Source organism: Hippocampus comes, unplaced genomic scaffold (genome assembly GCF_001891065.2).
Source record: "Hippocampus comes isolate QL1 unplaced genomic scaffold, H_comes_QL1_v1.1 scaffold39, whole genome shotgun sequence".
In the NCBI taxonomy this organism is placed as follows: Eukaryota; Metazoa; Chordata; class Actinopteri; order Syngnathiformes; family Syngnathidae; genus Hippocampus; species Hippocampus comes.
Window position 1 is genome coordinate 2,983,734 of NW_017842054.1, and position 24,179 is coordinate 3,007,912.

The 24,179-nt window shown below is 45.6% G+C and overlaps 1 protein-coding gene across 6 annotated transcripts in view; it reads left to right on the forward strand.

The window, feature by feature from the left end:
• The first annotated feature begins 3,655 nt into the window (after nucleotides 1-3,655).
• The window catches only part of ccser2a (coiled-coil serine-rich protein 2a), a 31,187-nt gene continuing 10,663 nt past the window's right edge, over nucleotides 3,656-24,179 (forward strand). For 2 of the 6 annotated variants that reach the window (XM_019860356.1, XM_019860359.1), the window contains exons 1-9: nucleotides 3,657-4,145; nucleotides 10,890-12,322; nucleotides 12,410-12,621; nucleotides 14,478-14,571; nucleotides 17,787-17,889; nucleotides 18,641-18,827; nucleotides 20,162-20,230; nucleotides 20,314-20,433; nucleotides 23,047-23,208. In XM_019860356.1, the coding sequence (XP_019715915.1) occupies nucleotides 10,933-12,322; nucleotides 12,410-12,621; nucleotides 14,478-14,571; nucleotides 17,787-17,889; nucleotides 18,641-18,827; nucleotides 20,162-20,230; nucleotides 20,314-20,433; nucleotides 23,047-23,208 (2,337 nt within the window). In that variant the 5' untranslated portion in view covers nucleotides 3,657-4,145; nucleotides 10,890-10,932. Of the gene's footprint in view, nucleotides 4,146-10,889; nucleotides 12,323-12,409; nucleotides 12,622-14,477; nucleotides 14,572-17,786; nucleotides 17,890-18,640; nucleotides 18,828-20,161; nucleotides 20,231-20,313; nucleotides 20,434-23,046; nucleotides 23,209-24,179 lie in introns of all 6 variants that reach the window. The other 4 variants (XM_019860357.1, XM_019860361.1, XM_019860358.1 and 1 more) reach the window with 3 other exon arrangements.

Genomic DNA, 24,179 nt, shown 5'->3' on the forward strand with positions numbered 1-24,179 from the left:
CCCCCCCCGCCCACCACACCCCGGGGATGCTCGGCCTAATGACACCATCAGACTTATTTAATGGAGTCTGTAAAATGTCAGGATCGGCCGAGCTAATAAAGACCAAGCACCGTGTTGAATTTTTAATAAACGAGCATAGTTTATGACATCATCAAGGAGGAGGATGTCACCGTGGCGGTCATGTGACCCACAACCGCGGCACATTCAGGAAAAGGCTTGCTTTCTCGCAGTGGAATAATTCACACGTTCAGGACAAAGTAGTTTGAATCTTGGGACCGGGGACCTATGTTAAAGTGAATTGAGGAGCTTCATGGAGACAAAAGTCGCATTTTGCCTACATCTTGTGGCCTCTATGAGTAATTGTCAGCCTTCGTGGGGTTAGGGGGTCAATAACCCAAACACCCCGGTCACCGCGGTGATGACAGTCAGACTCATCATCGGTCCAACAGAATACAGTTACGAAATTCAACGAGACAAGAGGTTGCAGAACGTATGGTATAAACGCGGCATACAATGAGACAAACTCTTTTCCGTTCACCCTTGTGAAGGGTGCGGCTTCAATCTGCGCGAAGCCATCGGCGCCGAGTAATAAACGTTATCATTGCTGGGGAATGATTTGACATTGACACCAAGCATGTTACTGCTGTGATGTGTGATGATGATGACGATGACGCCGATGGGTGACATGCATGCTATGCTGGAAATCGAAGTGTGAAAGAATCAGTGGAACGTGCAGACTGAAAATGAGGAACATTGAGGAGGTTGAACCTTTTTTGATCATAGCCTTGATAGAGCTCTCATAGAATGATTGCAACAACTGCGTCCAGCGAGTATTGTTTTTTTTTTTTTCTCCCCGCTACTTTTGGGCTAGTACGCAATGAAACCTCACTGATAAACTACTGTACTGCTGTAGTAACACGACTAGGCCTAACTAGTAGGCATATGTCACACAATAATAGACCGTAGTAGTACCAAAAGTGCTTTGTAGCATTGTGGAGTTGGCATCCTCTCCCCCTCCGGCCCTGCGTGGGTTTTCTCCGGGTACTCCGGTTTTGTCTACGTGCGCCCTGCGATTGGCTGGCAACCAGTTAAGGTTGTACCCCGCCTAATGCCCGAAGACAGCTGGGACAGACTCTAGCACCCCCGTGAGGATAAGCGGATTAGAAAAAGGATGGGTAGTTATCATCTAGTGGTACTAGTGCTTGGTTTTGCCTTACTATTAACAATTATCCCCAAAAAATGTCCTTTTAACCCTTTCAGGGACAGCGGTTACTACAGTGGACAATTTATCATGTTGTCAGGTTACAGGGTGCATGAAAGGGCTAATGTGCAGAAATGCCACACATAAGCGGGAAATATATTTCTGGTACTAATCATAAGACACAGTAGTTTTACGAGTGTGCTGGACTCTTTTACTAGTGAGAACAAATAGCGCACTCGTACATGGACCTTAAGATGGATTTTAAGAGCAGCAAGTTTTGCGAACAAGTAACATGTCGTTGTCCTACGAGCTTAAATGTCACCCAGTAGTGGCGAAAAGGTTATTAGGAGACATCTTTGTTTACGAGTGCACCTTTGTTGCCCTCATAGTGCACTAAATTTTCTTACAAGTTAGGACAAGGAGTGTCCTGGTACATGGACCTTAATCTGGATATCAAGGATATCGGATTTCCATAGGGTCGCTTATATCGGAGGAAGGGGGGGGGTGCAGGAAAGAAGGATGGATGTCATGTCGGGAGGACAGCTTGGTGGGAGGCGCCGTCTGGATTCGGCATGACATTATTAACCCTTGTTCTGTTCGTAATAATGAGGACATATGGCACGGAGCAGGCTTGCTGATGTGTAATCCAGCATCAAGCATGTGCGGTAAATACAAACGAGACCAGTCAGGGCCTTACGGACCTGCGCCCAGGATCTTATCAGCTGTCAAATCAAGGAGTGAGCGACTGCAGTGAAAAAGAATAAAATAGAGCCGACTCAGCTCAGGCATCTTTCTTATATTCTCCTCATACAAAACATTTCGCAAAATTTCCCGCTTACGTGTTTAGTTCAGCCCACGAGCACCACACTGTGTTGATTTGCGAGGCCCCTGTCTCGGTAACTTGATCAGGGTATTTTGCTCTGAGATGATACGCCAAAGACAACAACTAAGATACTATTTGAAATTGGCTTTGCAAAATGTGCAACTTACTTTCGATTTCTCCAACAAGTGTCAAACAAGTAAAACTACCTGTTGTCCATCTTCATGCCTGTGACTCCTCTAAAGGTTATAGGCTGAGGTTATAAACTGGCATGGGAGCTCAATAAAACTGTGTTGAAAAAAAAAAAATATATATATATATATATATATATATATATATATATATATATACTGTATATATGAAATAATAATATTCCAAAACAGCAAGCTTCTTGCATTACATCATTCAACAGGACTGAAAGGAGGATCTTAAGTTACTGTTTTGAATAATTTAGTGTTTATTGACCAAATCCAAGCAGTGTCCAGCATTCCCGAGTGAGCAAGCACAAAAGGGACAAAAACATACCATTTACAGGAGATCTTTAAAAGCCACTCATGTCGCTTGCGTCTTGTGTTACGTTTCATCGGGAAAGAAAGAGATCCCTCGCTACATTGTATTTCCGCTGGTAGCGTTTTCTCATGAGAAACCTAAACATAACCTTTTTTAAAAACATTTAGAACATTGAAAACAGTTTGAATAGTTGAACATGCTAACACAGCACAGAAAGGCCAAGGTTGAGCTTTTAAATTATGCCCCATTGTTATTACTTTCTTATGGTATCCTCCCTTAACCGTTATGTGTCAGCCATGTGCGACGTATGCCGATTAAATATGTCTACAGATCACAAAAATATTTATTTTAAGTTGTGAAAAGAAGACTTAGTCGGCCTGATGTTTATATTTTTCCATTCAAAGGCTAAAAGTAACTGAGAAAGTAGCCCTTGAGTCTGACAGTAGTGCAAAAGGTTCGAGACCCTTGATAAAGAGAACATAAGGAAATGTGGTATGATTTCAGACTGGCACTGAAGGCACCACTGTATCAAATATTATCTATCTATCTATCTATCTATCTATCTATCTATCTATCTATCTATCTATCTATCTATCTATCTATCTATCTATCTAGTGACAAAAGTCGAGGAGCCTCTTTAAAAGAAAATTAAAATGCTTCTCTCTGGTGGTGGAAATAGACAATTACAGTTTCGTTTGGTTCGTCTGCATTTCGGGCACCCTCGTGTGGCTACATTAGACAACAGCAGTTTCACCTTTCATCATTTGAGAGTGACGCCATTAAGTTTATGACTTACAGACTGTAAGTTACAGCAAAGACCGTTCGTGTAAAATAAGTAATGATTAGCAACTAAACAAAAACCTCAGCAACTGTCAGAATTAACAATTTTTTTGTGAATATCTAAGGCTTTCATATTAGATTTCCGCAATTCCCAGTGACGTCACTTCATTGGGAATCGGGAAGGTCTCGCAGAAACGAAATTGCGAAAATGTCGATTATTAAACATTAATTATGAACCCCCCCCCCCAACACTCCTACCCCCTTCAATGAACAAACGTTCAACATCTTCACAGCTTTCTTCAATGGAAAGAATCGGATGTTTCCGATGACAGACACGCTCCGCCCCGCCGGAGTTGAGGGAGGATGTTGGGAGTGGGAGTCCTCTGGAAGGGTAGCTAGTGCTGGTGGTCCTGGTCGGCTGTTGACACTGGCAATTTCATTTCGAGCTTCTCGCCCTTTCTTTTTTCTTTGTGGATTTATTTTTACTCGATTGTGGCTTCTCTCTTCGTTCGAAAGCCCAACATCGCGCACAATCTCCGCCTTTGGAGGAAGAAGTAACGGACGCCGCTGCAGAACATTGATGACTGGAAGCATCCGTCTGGATCTCGGCTGCTACTTCTCAATATTTATTATTATTATTTTTTGTTCCCACAACGCCCTCCTCTTTTCCTCGGCTATCTCCTCACATCTACCAGACTTATTTGGACGTAGAATAATGTCGATATTGTTTTATTAAACTTGGTTCCAAGTTGCTATGGGCTAACCAAGCTAGCATCTTCGAATCCCAAGCAACAAGAGGACTCTTTATTGGCATCCTCTGTGCTTTTAACCCGGGTAAGTACAACTATCTTGCTTCTTTATTATTCATATTTATTTTACACATTTTTTTATCCACGCTCCCAATACCGCAAAGCCCGCTTTTGTGTGTTTTAAATGAGTAGAAGTACGACGTGATTCGCTGACGTCACTCATAAGACATCTATGGAATTTGCCACATTACCGTGACCACTTTTTGACATTAATTTGTTAAATAAGCTCACAGTACATTACGTATTCCCACCCAATACAGCCGACAAAAGAATTATGCAAAAAAATAAGGAATATAATTTTTTTCGTCTATCTTTTTCAATATTGAGCAACACTGCTGGAGAGGTAATCAAACCTGTTAAAACCGCATTGCATCGAACTTAGAGCCATCTCATGTCACCAAAATATTAGAAACAGCTCGCAGCAGTTGTATTTTCCTGCAGACGTTTTTGCAGCTCTTGTATCGGATTTACCGGCAGTGTATTTCATGTTAACTTTAAATTCTAACATAGACAACTGGGCCTGATAATGCCATAAAAATCAGTAAGTAGGGAGCACGTGGCATGATTCAAGAGTAACCAAAGATGACTCACATTCCATCTTGTTGTCCTCACACTGTAAATTTAGATCGGGCATGCAGGAGTTCAAATATAACACAAGGTTTTTTACTTTATGTCACCTTTTTATATTTTTATAGCACGACTTAAGCTCCTGTCAGTCAAATGCATAAGCGTGTATGTGTATTTAAGTATGATCCCCTACGGTCCAGACGGTGGAAAGAGCCGTGACATCAACACGTCAGTAGATAGAAATGTGGCATGGCCCTGCTTGAGTGACAAACTGTACACCAAACCCACGTGTGTGTCCTGCACACACATGTCAGCTCGGCTTCTGCAGCGTCACTTTGGCTGGAAGTGTTTTTACAATCAGAGCCCCCCCCCCGACTAGCTAACAGCTGAAAATCTCCAGACTGCTCAACAACCCCCAACCTGCTTGCCTGTATTTACTTTTTGGGTCCTCTTGCTTGCTGATCTTTGTACATTTTTTTTTGAGTGTGCTTTGTTTGCTCTGAGCTGTGGTCACCCAGTCACTTCCTCCCTTTGTGTGGGAAGAAGCCCAAAGGGCACGGAACAGGTGTCCTTGAGGGTGGCAGATAATGTGGACAAGTAATTTTTCCAGTCTGGAGGCTAGAAGTGAGAGTTATATAGCTGCTAAGACTTCTTAACCATTTGCTATAAAGAAGCTATAAAGGGGCCCCCAGTAACTCAGTCTCAGTAAGTTGGTCCATAAAGACGGGGAAGTTCCAGCTTGAGTGCCTTAAGGAGCAGAAAAGTGATGATATTTTTAAGAGCCTATGACTCACCCTATCCATCCATCCATTTTCTGAAACTGCTTATCCTCACGAGGGTTGCGGGCATGCTGGAACCTATCCCGGCTGTCTTCGGGCACTAGGCGGGGGTAACCCTGAACTGGATGCCAGCCAATTGCAGGGCACACATCGAAAAACAACAACCATTCACACTCACAATCACACCAAGGGAAAATACCGAGCGTCCATTTACTGTAACCTACCATGCATGTTTTTGGATTGTGGAAGGCAACCGGAGAAAACCCACGCAGGCACGCGGAGAGCATGCAAACTCCACACATGAAGGCCGGAGCCGGAATCGAACCCTTGACCTCGGGACGTGCTAACCAGTCTCCCACAGCGCCGCCCATGACTCACCCCGAAAGAGTATTTTCAGTTTGAGCCATTGATGGATGGAGATTTGCTCCGTGATCCCACCTTCTGTCTTGTGGCATCATCAGGCTTCTTAATGACTTTATTGATTCTTTTCTCATCCCTGCCACTGATGCTGATTCCCCGAGCAGACAAAAAGCCAAGCGGACGGCACATACCACCACCAACCGGTAGATCGCCAACGTCTTGCTGCGGCCCGTTTGGCGACAACTTTACTGCGCGCCACGGCCGCGCCCAACGTCGACGATTATTTTTCAGCAAGTGATGGCCGCCCTCGGCGACGGTTCCCGGGCTAAATTTTGCTCAGGCACATCTCAGGCATGTTGCCGTGCGGGTGAATATCGAATTTGTTCCAACATATCCGTAACAGGGGACCTTTCTGTTGTTGCGTTTTAATTTTTCATCCCTCGCTATTCCCCGCCGGTGCAAGGCGAAAACATTTGCTGCTGTTCCAACTTCGCATTGTTTATCCTCGTTAGAATTTGCGGTTCTGGTTTTGACTGAATCTTTGAGTCTGTCTTTTGAACCTAATCTTTCTAATCTAACCACTCCGGTTCGTCTAGCAGAGAAACAACAACATTGTGAGGAAGACCCTCTAAAAAGAATGCATCATATGAATCCCCCCCCATGGGAGGATTACCGAGAAAAGCTTTCATTAGGCCCCCATTCACTGAAATGGGCGGAAAAAAAACCCTCTTTGTAAGCTTAAAAGACGATTGCTCGGTGAGTCGTAAGCAAATCCATCCCAGAGGAGTTGAACTCAGACAAAAATCTCCCCAAAATGGTCCACATAAGTTAGTTAATGTTAAACCAGGCTGCCTTGGTGGCACTGTGAACTTTCCGATGCAGCGATGTGGCCATCTTATTGACGAGGTCATGCGGGATAACGAACTGCCCGCTTATGCATGCGCCTGCGTGTTGTGTAAGGACCCAAAGCCTTGTGGGTTGCTTTGACTTCTCCTCTGATCCTCCTTGCACCCCCCCCCCTTCCCTCCCTCCTTCTCTCCATGCGGTCTGTCATTGAAGCTAAACTTAGCCTCGCTGATTACGTCTTATTCATTCCCTCGGTAAGAGCGCAGATGTTAAACTCCTTGGAATAGATCAAATTGCGGAAGGCGCACTTCTCTGCCGGATTTACAAAGTTGCCAGGAGCTCCTCCGGCATCCTCCCCCCGATCTACTTGAAATGATGAAGCATGGCCGATGCAGGCAGGGATCGACGCTTGCTTACGACAGCTTAACTTCTCCAATCCTCGCGCGGCGGTCAGAATGCGACAATTAAACGTGGCTCCTAAATGCGCATTAATCGCATCTGCGGGGGCTCAAGTCAAGGTCAAATAGCAGAGCGACAGCCGACGCTTGCTCTGCTCGTGTGCTGACTTGTCTCCATCATGACTTTTCTATCGCGCTTGTCCTCATGAGGTTCGCGGGTAACCGGAGCCTGTCCCGGCGGACTTTTTGACCGTGGACCCTGATCGCCTGTCAGTCAAATGGCAAGTTCACACCGATGGACAGAGGCAGCGCAGGGGGAAACGTGGCCCGCACGTCCGCCTCACAGTTGACACGAAACGTCGACAGGAAGTGTTTGAACAAAATGAGCAGAAAGTGAAACTTGTACAAACCAAGACAACTTCCTGTCTGAGAAGGGCTGGGCGGCGTCTGCTTTGCTTTTTTTTCATTCTCTGGTGAGCTCATGACATCACACGGTAGCACGTACACCGACGGGTTGATGTGGTTTTCATCCCTTTGCCAGATTTATGTTCATGCTTCCGCCTTTTGATTGTCACACGGTCGTGTTTCTGTCAACCGTCAAAGATTTTACGACTTTAACTTGCATTCCAACTCGCCGGTCACCTCCACTTTACCTTTTGCTTCCCCTTGAAGCCAAATCTGAAAATTGAATGTGATTGTCACGCGGTCGTGTTTCTGTCACCGTCAAAAGATTTTACGACTTTAACTTGAATTCCAACTCGCCCGTCACCTCCACTTTACCTTGCTTCCCCTTGAAGCCAAATCTGAAAATTGAATGACTTTGTTTTCATCCCCAAGCAGAAGGCGGGTCCCTCCAGCAGTGTTACCGTAAAACATTTATGTCCCCACAAGACAAAACACTGGTACACAAGCACGCCCCTTTCAGTCAGTGCACAAGCCTCTTCGATGCTTACTTTCACTTTTGACACTGGTGAAAACAGGATGGCTAACTCTCGACTTCTCAGGGTAAGGTCTTCGTTATTTTTATTTGTTTGCAATTGTGGAAATATTTTTCGTGCGCTTTCGTTTTCTGTTCTGGGGTGCCACGCCCTCGCCGTCTGCACTTGTCGCTGTCGCCTTCCTTGGCGTCTCATTAGATTAGCGGGTGGCTTAGCATCAGAAGCCCGCTCAGCTCGGTGTTGTTTTCACTCAATACACATTAGGCCAGCGTCAGTGTTGCTTTCGTCGCCGCCTCGTTCTATTAGCCGGCTCTAATGGCGCTCCCTTAATCGCTTCATAGAGAGCGCGGCGGCCCAGCCACCGGCCTTTCTGCATGACCGATCGAGGTTATGAGTCCCCAGAGATGCCGGGGCCTTACAATGAGCGACATGAAGCTGCACTTTGGCGTACATAGAGAGTTGATTTTGGGCCGAGTGGAGTTTTTATCCAGTTATTTTTTTGTGGTACCTGTATATTAAGATGTACTTGTTTGCTTTTAATGTTGGAGTGCATATTTAATATTTTGATTGTTATCACGTCACTAGATGATGATGATGATGGATTGGGAACATTTTGTTCAATGGGGAAATAGAAATAAGATAAGATAAGATAAGAAAACCTTTACTAGTCTCGCAATGGAGAAATTCCCAATTCACAGCAGCAATTTTGATTCATTGAAATCGATGAATCGCTTCAATACCTTGACAAACCAAGACAATTCCAAACAATCTGCGCTTACCTCAGACAAAAAACATTTTTGCAAAATTTCTGCCGGCTGTTGCGAAGCAAACCAAAAACTGAATAGTAATCAATTTATGAGTCAGGAAAATAATGACCCGCTTTTGGGTTGGAAATGTAAAAATCCGATGTAGCAGTTATTTAATAAAAAAGAATCAACAGATTAATGAATAGATTATTAAAATCATCGTTCGTTGCAGCCCTAATGATGGAAGTTAACTGATGCAGCTACAAAACACTTTGCCTTGGCAATTGCTGATGAAAAAAAATTGAAAACACAATCGATGAATTCCTTGATGCTCGGATTTTGGACTCAGGATTGAGTGTTATATTTTTTCCATGTCTTCACACTTTGCAAGTATGTGGAAATCAAATGTCCCTTCAGTGAAATTGATGGACAGGACAACGTTTCCGTTCCCTTGGCATTACCGAATCATCGAATCTTATCACCCCTCATCGGATCACTTGTGTAGTCCCAGAAGGTGGGGGTGGCCAGGGGTTCGACAGATGGCCGACGCTCTTTCCTGCCCCACCTCCGAATGTGTGTCAACCCGTCAGAATCTCAATACTCGCTGGCGTGATCAGCGAGGTGACCCACATCAACGCAAAAGTGTTACCGTTGCGCTTCCGTGTGATGCCCCGTGCAACTTGAGAGCTTGTACTGGATGGTCAAACGCCAATTTGGACCCATGCAGCGCAAAGACACACGTCCGTTCCCTGGGGGGGGGGCAAAGAGGCTTTGGCGGCGGCCCTGCCTCGGCATGTTGACCTGATTTCCTGTGTGGGTGAGAGTGTGTCTCTCCACGCGTTTGCCCATGTGTGTTTATTGATGCGGATTAGGGCGGTCGGACACCTCAACGCCAGCGGCGAGATGCGACTGATTGTAGACGCGCGCGCGTGTTTGCGCATGGGAATGTGGGACAGCACGACATCCACAGTTGACCCCCCTCTCTCACCCGGATGCGGTCGGTGGAGGCATTAAATATGGATTAGATTTCCTGAATCCGCAGTTCGCCTACCGGTCAACACTGGCGCACCATCGAAACGGGTGCGATTGTGAGTGGATTGTCAATTGATGGCGCATTCTCCTTTGTGAACACACGGTCCAACCAGATGGATCGAAAACGCTCGTTCATCAACCGACACATCTCCAGCTCTCCCGCCCTTGACTTCGCCCATTCGCAAGCGTTAAAACCGCGCTGGCCTTCCTCCCGGAGTCGCATTCATCCAGCAGCCATTGTGTCTGCGTCTGCCCTTTTTTTTGTTTTTGATCCCGCGTACTGCTGCCGTGTTCGCTAAAAACCTGGGAACGGATGCAGGGCAGGATTTTTTTTCTCTCTCTCTTCATCGGGGATGCAATTGTAGCTAGAATTGCAAATTTTAACCCTGAGTACCAACCTCCGACATATGTCAGATTTTTTTTTTTTTTTCCGATGAAGATAAATGCATTATTGTTACATGCTGTAAAATGGGGATTTGTCCATTGTGAGACAAATAAAGGTTTTCTTATTTTATCTTATCTTATTATTTATTCCACAGTGAAGAGAAATTTTCAATAAACAAGAAAACACGATCTTGGACGTTGTTTTCTTGTCTTATCTTATTATTTACTCCAGAATGAAGTGAATTTTCAATAAACAAGAAAACACGATCTTGGACGTGCGCCTTCGTCCATTGCAATCATCGTCGCATTTGTGTCATCCTGCACACCAACGGCAACTCAAAAAACAAAAGTCCTTGTTAGAAGTAATCAAGATTCTGTTAGTTTGTTCCAAAAATATTTATTGTATACGTATATGGTCCAAACGTTGCTCATGAAATCACTTGGCATGAGAGCAGGTGGGGTGGACGTTCTTATAAACTCTCAAGTTACCTTGGAAAGCAGTCGCATGAATTCTTTATGCTCTCTCCGCGGCGAGGAGTCTTTCAAGCGCAGACACGCAACCATTCCAGTCGTCCGTCTGTTTGAAGTATGACTATATTTCTGTTTCAAGGATTTTCCTCAACATGGGATCAGCAAAGGAAGCGATCGCCAGACAGATTTTTGCCTGTTAATGTGTGATACGTGATTCATTTTTTTTTTTCTTTCTGGTCTCTCCCCAGCGGTGTGTGAGTCCACGCTCCTCCATGCCTCCGTTGGCATCCGATGGAAGATAAACTATCGACCGGCTCCGCCATGGTTTCAAGACTGCCCAAGTTTGGTGGGCGCTCGACAAGTGGCGGCGCTGGCTCCTTGACCAACGGTTCGTCCTCGCAGGATGCCAAGACGGCTCCTGCTGGCGCATGCCCGAACGGTGCCATTCGAACTTCTCCCTTTTCCTTGAAATGGAGGAGAGATGAAGGGACAGCCCCCTCCAGCCTGAGCACCCTGAGCAGCCCTGGGGACGGGGGCAAAGAGAAGACAAGACAACTTCCCCCATTGGCAAAGGAAGGAAAGAGCGCCTCCCCGGGAACGCCGATAATGCGCAGGTCAGGTCCATTGGTGGTGGCGGCGGCCTCGAGCCCCAAAGCCGCCCCGAAGCAACCCCTCAAAGTAGCTCCCAAAGACGGCATCAAGTTGGGCCAAAGCTCTCTCAACGGCGCACCGAAAGCAGACCACAGCGACGCCGAGTCCCGCCTCGCGCGGCCCAAGTTATCCTCGGGCTCGCCGAGAAGCGGCTCCCAAGACCGCCTTTCGCAGTCCAGCGAAAGCCTGAAGACCCTGGAACTGGACAAGATGGTGCGCTCAAACAGTTTCACGCACTTCAAGCAGATTCCGTCTCCCAACAGCCAGCCCATGATCCGCTCCTTCTCCTTCAACCGGGCCGTGGAACTGGCCAAACCTCTGGCCAACACTCAGCTTCGACCGCCTCGGAGTAGTTTCCTCAAACCCCCTCAACTTAGCAACGGACGCTTACGTTTAGGACTCGGCGCTCTGCGTGTTGGCCAAGGGGGGTCCGGATCTTCCGGCGGTGGCACCGGAGGCGTTCAGTACAGCCGAACAACTGCGGCTGCTTCCTCGCTACCGACGCAGGCCGCGGCTGCCTCCTCGCTGCCTGCGCCGGCAGCGCCCTCCACTCCCAGAGCTCTGAAAAAGCCGCTGCTCTCCACTTGCGGTTTGAACAAGTTACTGGGGAATAGTCGTGCGTCTTTGGGCTTCAAGCAGGCGAAACCCGCACAGGCCAAGCAGCAAAAGACCATCCTTCCAGCTTGGGTTAAAGGAGGCGTCAAACCTTCATCCATCCCTCCGTGTGGTGATGCCGAACCCGGTGGAAAGGATGAAGAAGCGGACGGTCGCAATGGCGCTGATCGACGGATCACGGATGGAGGAGAAAAAGACAAAAGCGGTGTGCTGGGGCCGAGCTCAGATCAGGCGGTCGCCGATGGTCAGGAAGACATGTCCTTGTCTTCCGCTTCATCCTTCGATCAAGGAAACACCAGTGAAGACTTTTTAGATGACTTGGACAGTGTCGGGGATGTTTTCAGTGACGGGGACCCTCACGACAGCAAGAAGATAAATAGCGTTCTCAACGAGACCAATGACTGGGAGCCGTCAGGTAAATCAATCAAATAAATCAGCCGAAATGATCCTCGCGTTGGACTTTGTTGTTGAGTTAAATTTTTTTTTTTAACATTTCATCCAGGCCATGATGAAGAAAGCCCTATGCAGGACTCCCAGGGAGCACTTGTGAAGTCGCCGGAGACAGGCGATGTCTGCCTGGCTTCATCTTTGGAGCTGTCACCCTCCAACAGCTCCGGGGGAACCTACATGTGGGACGAAGAAGGTCTCGAACCACTTTCAGGGCCTGGCACGTATCTGTGCGATCCGTACGACGACTCCGAGCTCAACAGCATGGTGAGTCCCATCGCTTAACATGTACACAAGCTGCAATTAGAGCTGGACTCGCCTTTGCCACAGTTACTGTCAGGGCTGAAGACGACAACAATAAAAGTAAGAGTAAGCATTTCCGGTCACCGGTCCCAAATTCCAATGAGCCGATCACTTTCCGGTTGGCAATGCTCATGCCAGATTTTATTGCCTACTTAAGAAAAAAAAAAAATGCCGCCACCCATTCACCTCCTTCCTCATTAGGCAAAGAGGTTATCCCGGAGAGGAATGCTGTCCCAGCCGCAGCTTTAATAGCATTTCCAGCCTTTGGGTTCTCTGTGTGTTCACGTACCATGGCACCTGATCTCGGGAACACTTAAAGAGCTTTTCGGGAAACCAGATTAGAAATTGTATAATAAGATATGTCTTTTAAGTGCTTACAGCATGTGATAGGGACATTCAACTTGATCAAAAAGAGAGAGAAAAGGAGCAGGGGGGAGCACGTCCGTGAATGAGGCTCCTTGAAAGTACAAATCGGTCATCAAATGATCTTTGGAGTTATGATTCCATGTGGTCATTCTTTCAACCTCTGATTCATTTCTGGCATTATGTCAATTTAAAAACATTTGGGGGAAGAAATTGGGGCACCTTCAAATGTTGTACTGTACGCCATTTTTGTTCATGTCCCTGAGAGAATGGAAAAAATAGTTTGGAGAATGCGCAATACTGCTCTCAGCATAACATCACATGCCGCAACTATGCATATCCGATTAAAAGTCTTTACTTTGTCCTAAGGACATGGTATGGTATCACATTAGTGCCGCTGCTAACATGCGCTTGACTTGGGCTTTCAACATTTCTGTGGTTGGACCTTCGTCGTTTCTTTTAAATGCATTTTCTGAATTTTGGCGTCCCCCTTTAACCGAATAATAATAGCAATGTTATACAGAGCATTGCAGTGTTGCTGATACAGGAATCGAACTTGATAGATTGTACAAAATCTAACGATTTATTACGTATTAGGATGATTTATTATTATTTTTTTTTGAGGGTCTGTAATGGGTTAAATTTTTCATACACTGCAGTAATATGATCAGTCCACTTGGTGGCGATGTGCCTCCATAACACACCTAAAAGTGTCTGCCTGCACTTTAAATTGCTCTTTTTTTTTTTTTTTTTTTTTTTTTTTTTTATGTGAGCCAGTCAAGTGTTGGCTGTATTTGACTCTCTCTGCATTCAAATGGCGGTGTGCAAAATCACTGTGTGGGCAACCCAGGGCTTGATAACATTTCCATGACACACCATGCCATGCGCAGGGGTGAACATTTTAGAATGCGTAGATTGTTTGTGGATTTATTTATTTATTTTTTTCATACTTCAGTTGACAAAGGTATTTTGTTTGACTGCTGCTTTCGTCACATTATCATCGTATGGTTCTGGACATGTGAATTGTTTTTATCTTTATGTCTCAACAGCACTGTAAAAGTTACGAAAGAATGAGGATTATTTTCCTCCCCACAAACAACATTTTCTGATATTTTCTTTCCATCTATTTTATGTATCAATATCTAAAATTACAATCTCCCAGGAATTGTTTTTTTTCTTAGTTGACGATTAATCAATTAATGTTGACACCTCTCCCAGTGTTTTGGAAACTAGCTTGATAGACACTTTTGAGGCTTCTTATGACAGCGATCATTTTCGTCATTGATTAAACTGATACATGTAGCTCCTCAACTCACTCCAACATAGTTCCTCGGCACCAAGATGCCACAAAATGGCTCCACAGCAATATCGACACCGTCAGAAAAAAAATGGAAGTACGTGGGGCAACACCCTTGCAACGTTTTTGTTTTGTATTTCTTTCTGTTTGTGATTCCCAGGATATCCTGAACGATCTGCACAGCCCAGGCGTGGAAGAGGTGGATGACGATGACCTCATGCTGGATGTGGATCTCCCAGAGGATGGTTTGCATGGTGAGCTCACGCGCTTCGTTGTCCTGGAAGAGAACAACATCCAGTAAAGTCAGTGGCAAACTAGTGAAGGGGGTGGCGAAAAAGTTTACTCGCTTTCTATTTCCAGCAATATGCTTCCGCGCCTTATTGCGGGTGGATCAAATCCCTGCTCGGCTGTGCAACATCTGTTGGAATGGTCTCGCCGTCTATTGTGACGGGTACACGCTTGCCGAAGAGTTATTTATAGGTTATTTATCGCGCTGGAAATGACAGCTCGGCAGCAAACCTGCATTGAAGAGGATGTCGCCAGCTGTCTGGAGCATGTCGGAACAAACGGATAAAACACGCACATCCAAGCGCCTTAAATATTGAGATGTGGCGGCAGACCGTTTAATTGCCTTGACGGTAGTAATAAAGTGATTAGTTGAACGCCTCATTGTCCCCACTTCACATTCCCGCTCGACTGCTGTGACGTCAGCGCCGTTGTAGCCTTTTGTTGTCGTTTTCTTTATCGCTCTGTGAATGTCATCAAATTCCGGCCTCTTGATCCTGGCGTGAAAAGGCTTAATTGCATGCGCTCGAGGCAATCGGGTCGTGGCGATTGTGCCGGCAGCTGTATTATCGCCTTTATCGGATGGTGTGTCACGAGAGAATGAAGGGAGGGGGCGCGGAGACATTGACCTCGCGCCGTCGTGAATTATAATGACTTCTGCAACGATTATTCACTCCTGTCAGCGGCGACGCAAACTCAGGTCGGGCCACTCCTGCCTGGCTTGTTTATCGCGCGAGCTAATGTCAGATGTCTCCCGCAAAGCCAGAATCTTAACGCACGGAGGTCATGTATGTGCCTCGGACCGTACATGCACACGCGGTGGCGGTGGACTGTGTCAAGCGCGATCATGTCGAACTCGAGATTCTTTTCTTGGTTGCAGCAGCACTGAAGTGAGGCGCACCAAAACTTTCAACCGCATCACATTCGACATTGCAGTATTACAGGTTTCATATTATTGATGGAAAAATAATTGTTTTACGCGATCTTGACTGGTAAACGATTAACAATCTGGTCAAAAAAGTTCTTTCAAAGTTCAGTTTTGCACAGCAGTGACTTTATTTCAGGAGCAACTTTTTATTAAACTATAAAAATAGGACAATATGACAAATGAGCAATTGTTTTTCTTTTTGTATAATCCACAGTTTTTATTTTTGAAATTGGCATTGTAAATGGAGCAATCTATTTTGTGAGCAAAGCTAAATTAATTAAAAAAAAACAAAAAGGGTGGCTGTAATGTACTTTAATTTGAGAACATTTAATTTATTGTGCCGACCTCAAAAAGTAAAATCAAAACAAATAAATATTTGTTACTAGATATATATCCTTTTAATATATTTTATATGACCTTACAAAGTATGATTAATATTAATGTACTTTTAACCTTTGAGACCTTCTGGCTACAATTTTCAGTTCGATTCCATTTTTGTTTTGCCGTTGCCGGTATCGTTTGCATTGCCAAAATGCCCCCAAAAGTGCATCAACCGCAACCCGAACATGAAGTGAACGGTCTCACGTGCCCGAGTTTTTTTATTGCGCTGCTGCAAGTCGGAGACGGCTTCACTCCGCAGCCACACGTCACCGTTAAGATTGTAAACAGTCCAAGGCAGGCCAAGGGAATGTTCACTCCAGAAGAATGTGACTGACGTGCCGTGCCGTTCCCCTCCGTGCTCCCTTTTTGGGAAGTGTCCATATTTATAGCCCCCGCGTATCGGGCCAAGTACAAGAAAAGAGGCACAGTGAAAGTGAGATCACAAGGGCGGCCCTGAAACCAGGGGTCGGGAAGGCGGTTTTGTTTTGCCTACAGAGCCTCCGCAGGCCCTCCCCTTGCTCTGTCCTTCGTTTCCTCCCTCCAAGAGACACCCTGACTCTGCCACATAACAGGAAGAAGGCGAAAGGGAAAACTAGGGAGCCAAATCAGAAGCGGATGACCGGCCGGCGCGGGGCAATTTCTTTCAACCCAGCTGTCGGGGCTTGTGGAGGCCTCCCGGAGTTTCCCCTAAACTTGGACTTAAAAGTTCCTTGGGAGTTCCCTGAAAAACAAGCCTGACACCACAGACATGGCCAGGCAGGGTGGGCTCAGGATTTCTGCCTCACCGACTGGACCAGGTGGACGTTTCTTTCCACGCTCTATTCGAGGCACTCTCCTAGCTGGAATATGGTGTCATTTTTTTTTTTTGTTTTGTTTTTTTGCCTTCTTTAATGACTTGGACTCTGTCAGGTTCCCGGAATGTAACGCTTGAGTATGAAACAGGCTGCCTGCTTCTGTGTTGCGTGGTGACACTTTTGGTAAAGTATTCTCAGCAGCAGCATTTCCACCCTGCCATTATTCTTCTTATTTTTTGTTTGTGTGTGTGTGTGCACGCGCGGTTGTTTCTCACTGTCTCCTTCCTTTGCTGTGGGCCTCGCTTCTCAAGGAAAGGGAGGTCAGCCTCTATTATTTGTCAGTTTTTCCCCGAGCCATGGCTCATTGGTGTCTTTTTTTTTTTTGTTTTGTTTTTTTGCCTTCTTTAATGACTTGGACTCTGTCAGGTTCCCGGAATGTAACGCTTGAGTATGAAACAGGCTGCCTGCTTCTGTGTTGCGTGGTGACACTTTTGGTAAAGTATTCTCAGCAGCAGCATTTCCACCCTGCCATTATTCTTCTTATTTTTTGTTTGTGTGTGTGTGTGCACGCGCGGTTGTTTCTCACTGTCTCCTTCCTTTGCTGTGGGCCTCGCTTCTCAAGGAAAGGGAGGTCAGCCTCTATTATTTGTCAGTTTTTCCCCGAGCCATGGCTCATTTCTCTGCTCTATTCTTCCGAGAGTCTCCGAAGTCTCACTGTCCTTTTTTACATCCTTGGAAATGAAATTGCTCGTCACTGATTTTTTTTTTTCTGTTTGTTTGTTTGCGTGTTTGCATAGCGAGGAGGGAGATGGAAAAGATCAAGATGTGCGTGCCGATATTTTAGAGCGTTTCAAATGTGTACAGGCGTATTCATCGCCAGAAAATATGATAGTTTGTTTTGATGTGTGTGTCTGTGTGAGCCCGCCTGAAAAACATTTTCTTACCTTCATGTTTTGCATGGCGCATCTCATCTCTCACAACAAACTCAACCCATTTGCAACAAGCTTTGAAGGCAGACACGATTTTCTGCACAGACCGATAGCCTCGCCGTACCTCAACATATTCTTGCCTTTCGTCGTAGACTTTGACAGGATGTCCAACGGTGTAAGCGGGCCCCGTCGACAGGGACAGCGCCGCCGGCACCACCGCTGGAATGGACCCGACCACTTCCCCAACGACGGCAGGTTCGTGATCCATTTGGTTCCCTTCACGAAAAGGCAAAAGTTTGTGGTTTGACATGATGGTTTGGTACGGCTAACAGTAAACACGATCTGGATTGCGGTCTTACAACAAGGTGTGGCGGTAGGGCTGCTTGAAACAATCAATTAACTTGAATGATCTGATTACAAAACAAAAAAAAAAAATGAAAGCAACATCTTTGTGAGTGATCAGTTTTCCAACTTTTAAAGACAACGCGCACACAACGTCACAGATATTACAGTGTGGAATGTGAGGATCGCGAAACCAATTGGACAACGGCTCACATTCACATTTGCTGTGTCACACTGCAAAAATCAATTGGTGATCGACGGTATGGTTTTGGGAATAATTGATTCTCATGATATTTAATAGCTGCAGCGATATGCGTCGGCAACGTTGCATCACAATCGCGAGACAGAGACAAGATAGTCAATAACAGCAAATTGTGCCTTTTAACGAGACGATTAGGTTTTTTTTTTGCTATCCTTTTGACAATTAAAAAAAAAAAATCTGAATATTACCTATTAAGCTGAACCTTTTTGTACTACAACATAACTGCCAAGGTCAACAACAATCAGATCTGGGATGCAGTTCTCATTTTACGATTTCCTCTCTGAGGAAATCATGGAAATGAACCACTTGCAAGGTTCAACGGTCATTATTTTCAAACCTTAATTTCAGGACACCTCAAGAGCTTCCATTGTGCTTAACATGACGGACGCTTTTGTCTCTCAGGGCACCGTTCTTCCATCACTATGACAGCCTCAAGTCTTCAAGGATGTCTTTACCGGCCGCCCCCTCGGAAGCGAGGCGACAGGGCCACGCGCCCGCCCCCGTGCCCGATGAGCTGTCGCTGGAGCACATGAGCCAAGACTGCACCTTGGTCAAGAACCAGCTGCTCAGGCTGAAAAACCTACTGCAGGTCCGACCCTCATGAGTAGATCCTCGCGGCCGGTTTGGCTTTTGAACGTGTGCCTCGCACCTTCCTTTTTTTCTTTTTTTTTACTGCTGGCAGGCGATTAAGTCTGAATGTGAGGAAATCAATTACAGAGTCCGTCGGTCTCAGTCGCGGGAATGAGAGGATGGTTGACAGCAAGAGTCAGATCAAAGGATGCTGGAAATGAATTCTGTTGTTGGTGAATGAATACTCTCACTGGCCACTTTATTACCTCCACCCTGCTTGGTGGCACGCATTTTATTTTAACAAGTGCTGGAAGGATTTGGTCCATGTTAAAATGAGAGCGTCACTCAGTTATTGCACATTTTTCCGCTGGAATGGAATCTGCTACTGCACTACGTTCCAGTTGTGCTCGATTGGCCTTCACTTTGGTGAATACAGAAGCCGGTACAGCCGGTGAAAAAAAAAAATCATGCTTTATTTAGGTGGCCATTCGTGTCGTCTTGAGGTCGGTTGCGGTATTCAAAGGATGCTCGGTTGGCACCAAGCCGCTCAAAGCTTGCCAAGGACATATCGGACGCACCGTTTAGTCCCAACGCCGTCAGCCTGAATCGTTGATACAGCATCCATTGTAATGTGCTTCATGCTAAATTCTGACCCTACCGTTTGAATGACTCACCAAATCAGGAATGTTTTTTGTGTAGTGTAGCCTCAAGTGGCTCGTTTCTCTTTCGCTGACCGTTAGAGAGAGCTGTGCATGAAAATACAAGAACATCATCTTGAACTTCTCGAAAACGCTGTCAAGTATTTAGGTGATTCTAAGGCAGCGTACATACAAGATGATCTTTTTTACTCCACTGATTTCTGAAAATGTCAGAGACAAGGAAAAACACGTTCATTGCTTCTCTCAATCAGCCATTTGCTGACTGCAATGAGATGGGGGGGGGGATTCTGCCTCATCATCAGTATGCGTGCGTGTACCCCGATTCAAATGAATGCATGTTAATTGATCGAACAAATAAATTGGCTTATCGGCGTACACATACAAGACCAACCTCTCTAGTACCTTTTGGTAAAAAAGAAAAAAAAAATACAAAGGCATGCCTGGATTTTTTCGGGCACCTAGCTGACATTTATGCTTCCTTGCGAAATAAATGTGTTGACTATACTTGGAGATTGCGCCGCAGGTCCGTGTCACCGATGCCTGGCAGTCCAAGGCCGGCAGGGTGTATGTGTATGGAGGAGGAAAATGATTCCACCTCACAACATTGCTCTTGAGGCGTGCCCTACGGCAACTGTCATTGATCGGTCTCACCGTGTACTTTCTGCATTTCGCTGTGTACGTGTGTGTTTTGCAGCTCGAGGATCCGGACTCGCCAGCAGATGTTTCGGGCGAGATTGGAGGCAATACCAATACTGTATCCCAGGTAAGAAAAACATGGTTTTATCTGATTTCCCCTCCTGTAGAAGTGCTATATAACTGCACGCGTGTGTGTGTGCGTGTCTGCAGTTTGAGGAGCTGCTGAAGGAGGTGCACATGCTCCGAGAAGAACTTCGGAGTCGAGACAAGACCATTGTTCAGCTCACTCTGCAGTGTCAGCAGCTGCAGCAGCATCAGCGGGAACAAGTGGTAAGAAAAAAAAGGCTCTTTGTGGCTGCAACATTCTTTGCCAACATTCATTCCCTGGAAATGCTCACTTTTGTTTCTAGTTTTTTTGTGGGGGTGTTTGTCCATACAAGTGGAAAATGCTCACAAAAACAAACAACAAACAATATTAATTTTGAGCCGGGCAAAATTTTTTGTGCATACTGCCAGAGCACTGAGTTGGAAAGTAGTGCAGTCATTGATGTCAAGAAAGTTCTTTGAAATCATAAGAGAGAGCCGTTTTTGTTGGGGAGGGGAGGAGCTAAATTTAGCCTGGGTTATTAGCGGATGTAATGGAGAGTCTCCACTTCATTTGCTTGTACATGTACACATCTGGTACATTTTTTTTTAAGGTTACTGTGGTAAGATGAGTTTGAAGTGATTTAAAACTGTTTCAGGGTCATAGTTTGTGTTATACTTTAAGGTTTAAACTATAAGGAATTGTTAACATTTTTAGGAGGGTGTCAAGCACTCGTAGTTGATCACAGGCTTACTGTAATTAGATTTCACTTCACCGAAATGAATTTATTTCATTTTGTTTTGTACATTTGTATTATTTTTTTTTTAAGTTGATATTTTAAAAAATGTTTCAAACTTTCAACTTGCACACTGAACTTTAAAGAGAGACTCCCCTCTCTGTCTGAATGTAATCACGACGCGCTGTGAACGATGCAGAAGACAGAGGCGGATGGTGCAAATCTCCACTGATAAAATCAGGAAGCACTGCGCCAGCCTTCATCGCCCGTGGGCGTTCGGGACCGCAAGCACGCCGCCGCGAGTTATCTGGCCCCCACCGCTGGCTACCAATAACCTCTGTTCCGTTTGCTTTTAGCTTACTCCATCTCCATCCTAACGCTCATTAGTGTCTTGAAGAGACTTCCTTGTTAGCCAAACAACAGTATGTCCGCCTGACATATTAAAATCTGCGACCGCGTCCACAAATACCAAAATGTCAAAGCCAGGCCTCCCTCGCCGCCTCGTGCGAGCCTTCCCAATTAGAGCGAGCACCTCCCCAGCTGGTTCTCCAGTCCCGCACAATATTGCTGCGCCCTCACCCTCAACAGAGCAGATAGGAGAGAGAGGAATGGCATTAGCGCATATGGAAGCTGACAGAGTGAGTTAAAAGTCAAATTGGACTGTGCAGAATTCAGATTATTTTGGCGTCTGCATCAGGTGAGAGCCCTGAAATCTATATTTTGAGCTGGGCTATTTAAAATTGCCTGCCATCCCATTTTGACCGAGTAGCTTGTCATGAGTCCTTGACAGTGCAGTTGGCATTAAGAATTAAAGGACAAAAATGAAACAAATTTGGGTTCCAACTGCTCTCATAGTGTGTGGGGATGACGAAATCGCAAGTGTCCTTCCCGTGAACAAAAATCTGCCGCAGTACCGGGACTAACCTGCGAGAGGCAGCATCCAGACACCTTGAAAATACACAGAAGAAAGGGTAGTAGTGGCAGAAGGAACAGAAGTTACGTCAACTGTTACCTTATCCGATAACCACGTGTACTTTGCAGTTACAACCTCTTTTCCTCGTCCTTTTTTATTGTGGTGATGTTTGTTGTTGTATTTGCATCCGGCAACGGCAGGAGCTTCAGCAAGCTTCTTAATTGGCATTTGGTGTTGAACACACACACACACACACACACACACACACACACACACACACACACACACACACACACACACAAGCACACACGTCACGATTTGCGATTGTAAATATTGAACGGGATTTTAACATTTACAATTGTCAACTGGAGCAGATCATCGAGGACAAATCACAACAGGACAGCCCACCCCGCAGGACAGGATAACCTTTCAGAGACCATCTGACTTTTGCTGACTGATTGGAAACGATGGAAAAGCTCAAATTTGTATCACAAAGTTGCTCTCTTTTTTTTCTTTTCCAAAGCAGAGCTGTCAAGTTGGCAGCTTTGTCACGCAAGCTGTGAGATTTAACACTAAACTCTTTTGAGCCCTCGCTACAAAAAAATGATTTGTCAGTCGGGAGTCGATTAATAAGCTGCAGTCGGGCTTTAACAAATAAGAACAACTAATAATAACAAACGGGCATGGGGTTAGGACAAATACTGTATGTGAGCAAACTATTGGCACTCCATGAAACTGATGACAGAGCTCTCATCTTCCTCAAGTTTGGCATTTTTTTTATGCTTGTCTGTTTGGCTCCAAGCAGCAGATTCATGTTTTGACGTCGTAGCTGTGATGACGTCTTGTCGTGTGCCTATTCGGCTGCTGTGTTTTCACGTTACAATGCATGCATTTGACCTCAGCTTGGCACGTGAGTGCCTTAGAAAAGTAGCGCGCAGCACAGCCAAAAAGGATATCGGATAAAGCCATTTCAAGCTCTACATTATTTAATAGACGAGTTTAGGTCAGCCTCATTGCACACCCGGGTTGTTGAAACACAAAAAGACGCTCGGCTGCTTCCACTGGATTTGCGTTCGTCCTCTTCAAGATGATTGTTTACCTCCTGAGTCGCGCAGGCAATTATGGCTGAGCTTGTTATTCAATATATTACTCCACATTCATGTCATAACCTGGCAAAAGTTCCCATCGTTCACCCTGGCCTTTTTTCAGCTGGCCCGAGAACGTCAGGTGCGGTGCCGGTGTCAGCAGCAGAGGGCGCCCTCGCTACTTCGACAGCCGGCGGACAAGCTACCGCAACGCCCCTGTGACAAGGCCACCCAGACCCACTGGAGACCCCCCAGTCACGCTGTGAGTCCATATATCCACACCCAGGTACACACCCTTAATATTATTCTTGATTTCTTTTTTTTCTCTTAAATGTGCACCACTTACCGGTACATCACAAACAGGCACATCAATAGACGCTGGTGGTTATTCTCATCTCGTCACGCTGAGTCAGTCATCATCTTGGTTTTTGGCGCACGCCCAAAACGCTGACCTCCCAGCGGAAGACGCTTTATGAGCTTGTCAAGCCGACTTGTCACTCGGCCTCACACTTTAATAGCCGGGGCGAGCTGCGAGGCCGCTGTTTGTGTGGAATAAATATGGAGGAGATGAATGAGCGAAAGAGGCAGACAGGAAGATAAGCAGAGAAACCACCTGGATTGATCGATGAGGATCTTTACATCCTGTGCTGTAGTGATGTACTCGTGATAATTGATGAAAAACTGACATGCATCAAGGGAGCAAGACTTGCAGTAAAGTGATCTTGGCAAGGAGAAAATGCTAATATGCTAACAGATTGGATGTGTGCTAAATAAATTGCAAGAATGAGCTACTTTGTTTTCTTTCCGACCTCTGAAAATAATGCTAACAGATTGGATGTATGCTAAATACATTGCAAGATGAGCTACTTTGTTTTCTTTCCGACCTCTGAAAATAGGCAAGTTTTCATCAAGAAAAATGCCTGTGAAAAATCTGAGAGCATGTTGAGTCACCCAGAAAAGGCATTTTACCCAACGGAAGGATACCGATGGGGGAAAAAAAAAAAGATTCCAAGAGGGTCTTTGCAGTGCCTGCTGCTCGGGCTCGAATAAACTGGAGTGGTTGAGCTCCCTAAGTACACCATAGGTTCCCCGCCATGCACGACAGCATGTGGTTTTACTGTTGCCGAGGCAACCAGCAAAGCCGGCCCACTTTTTCTCAATGGGGATCTTGATCATTTTCAGCGTGTTAACAAAAAAGTTTGGACTTCAGTCATGGTGGAAGTCCAAATGTACAAAAGAATATTTCAGATTTTCCAC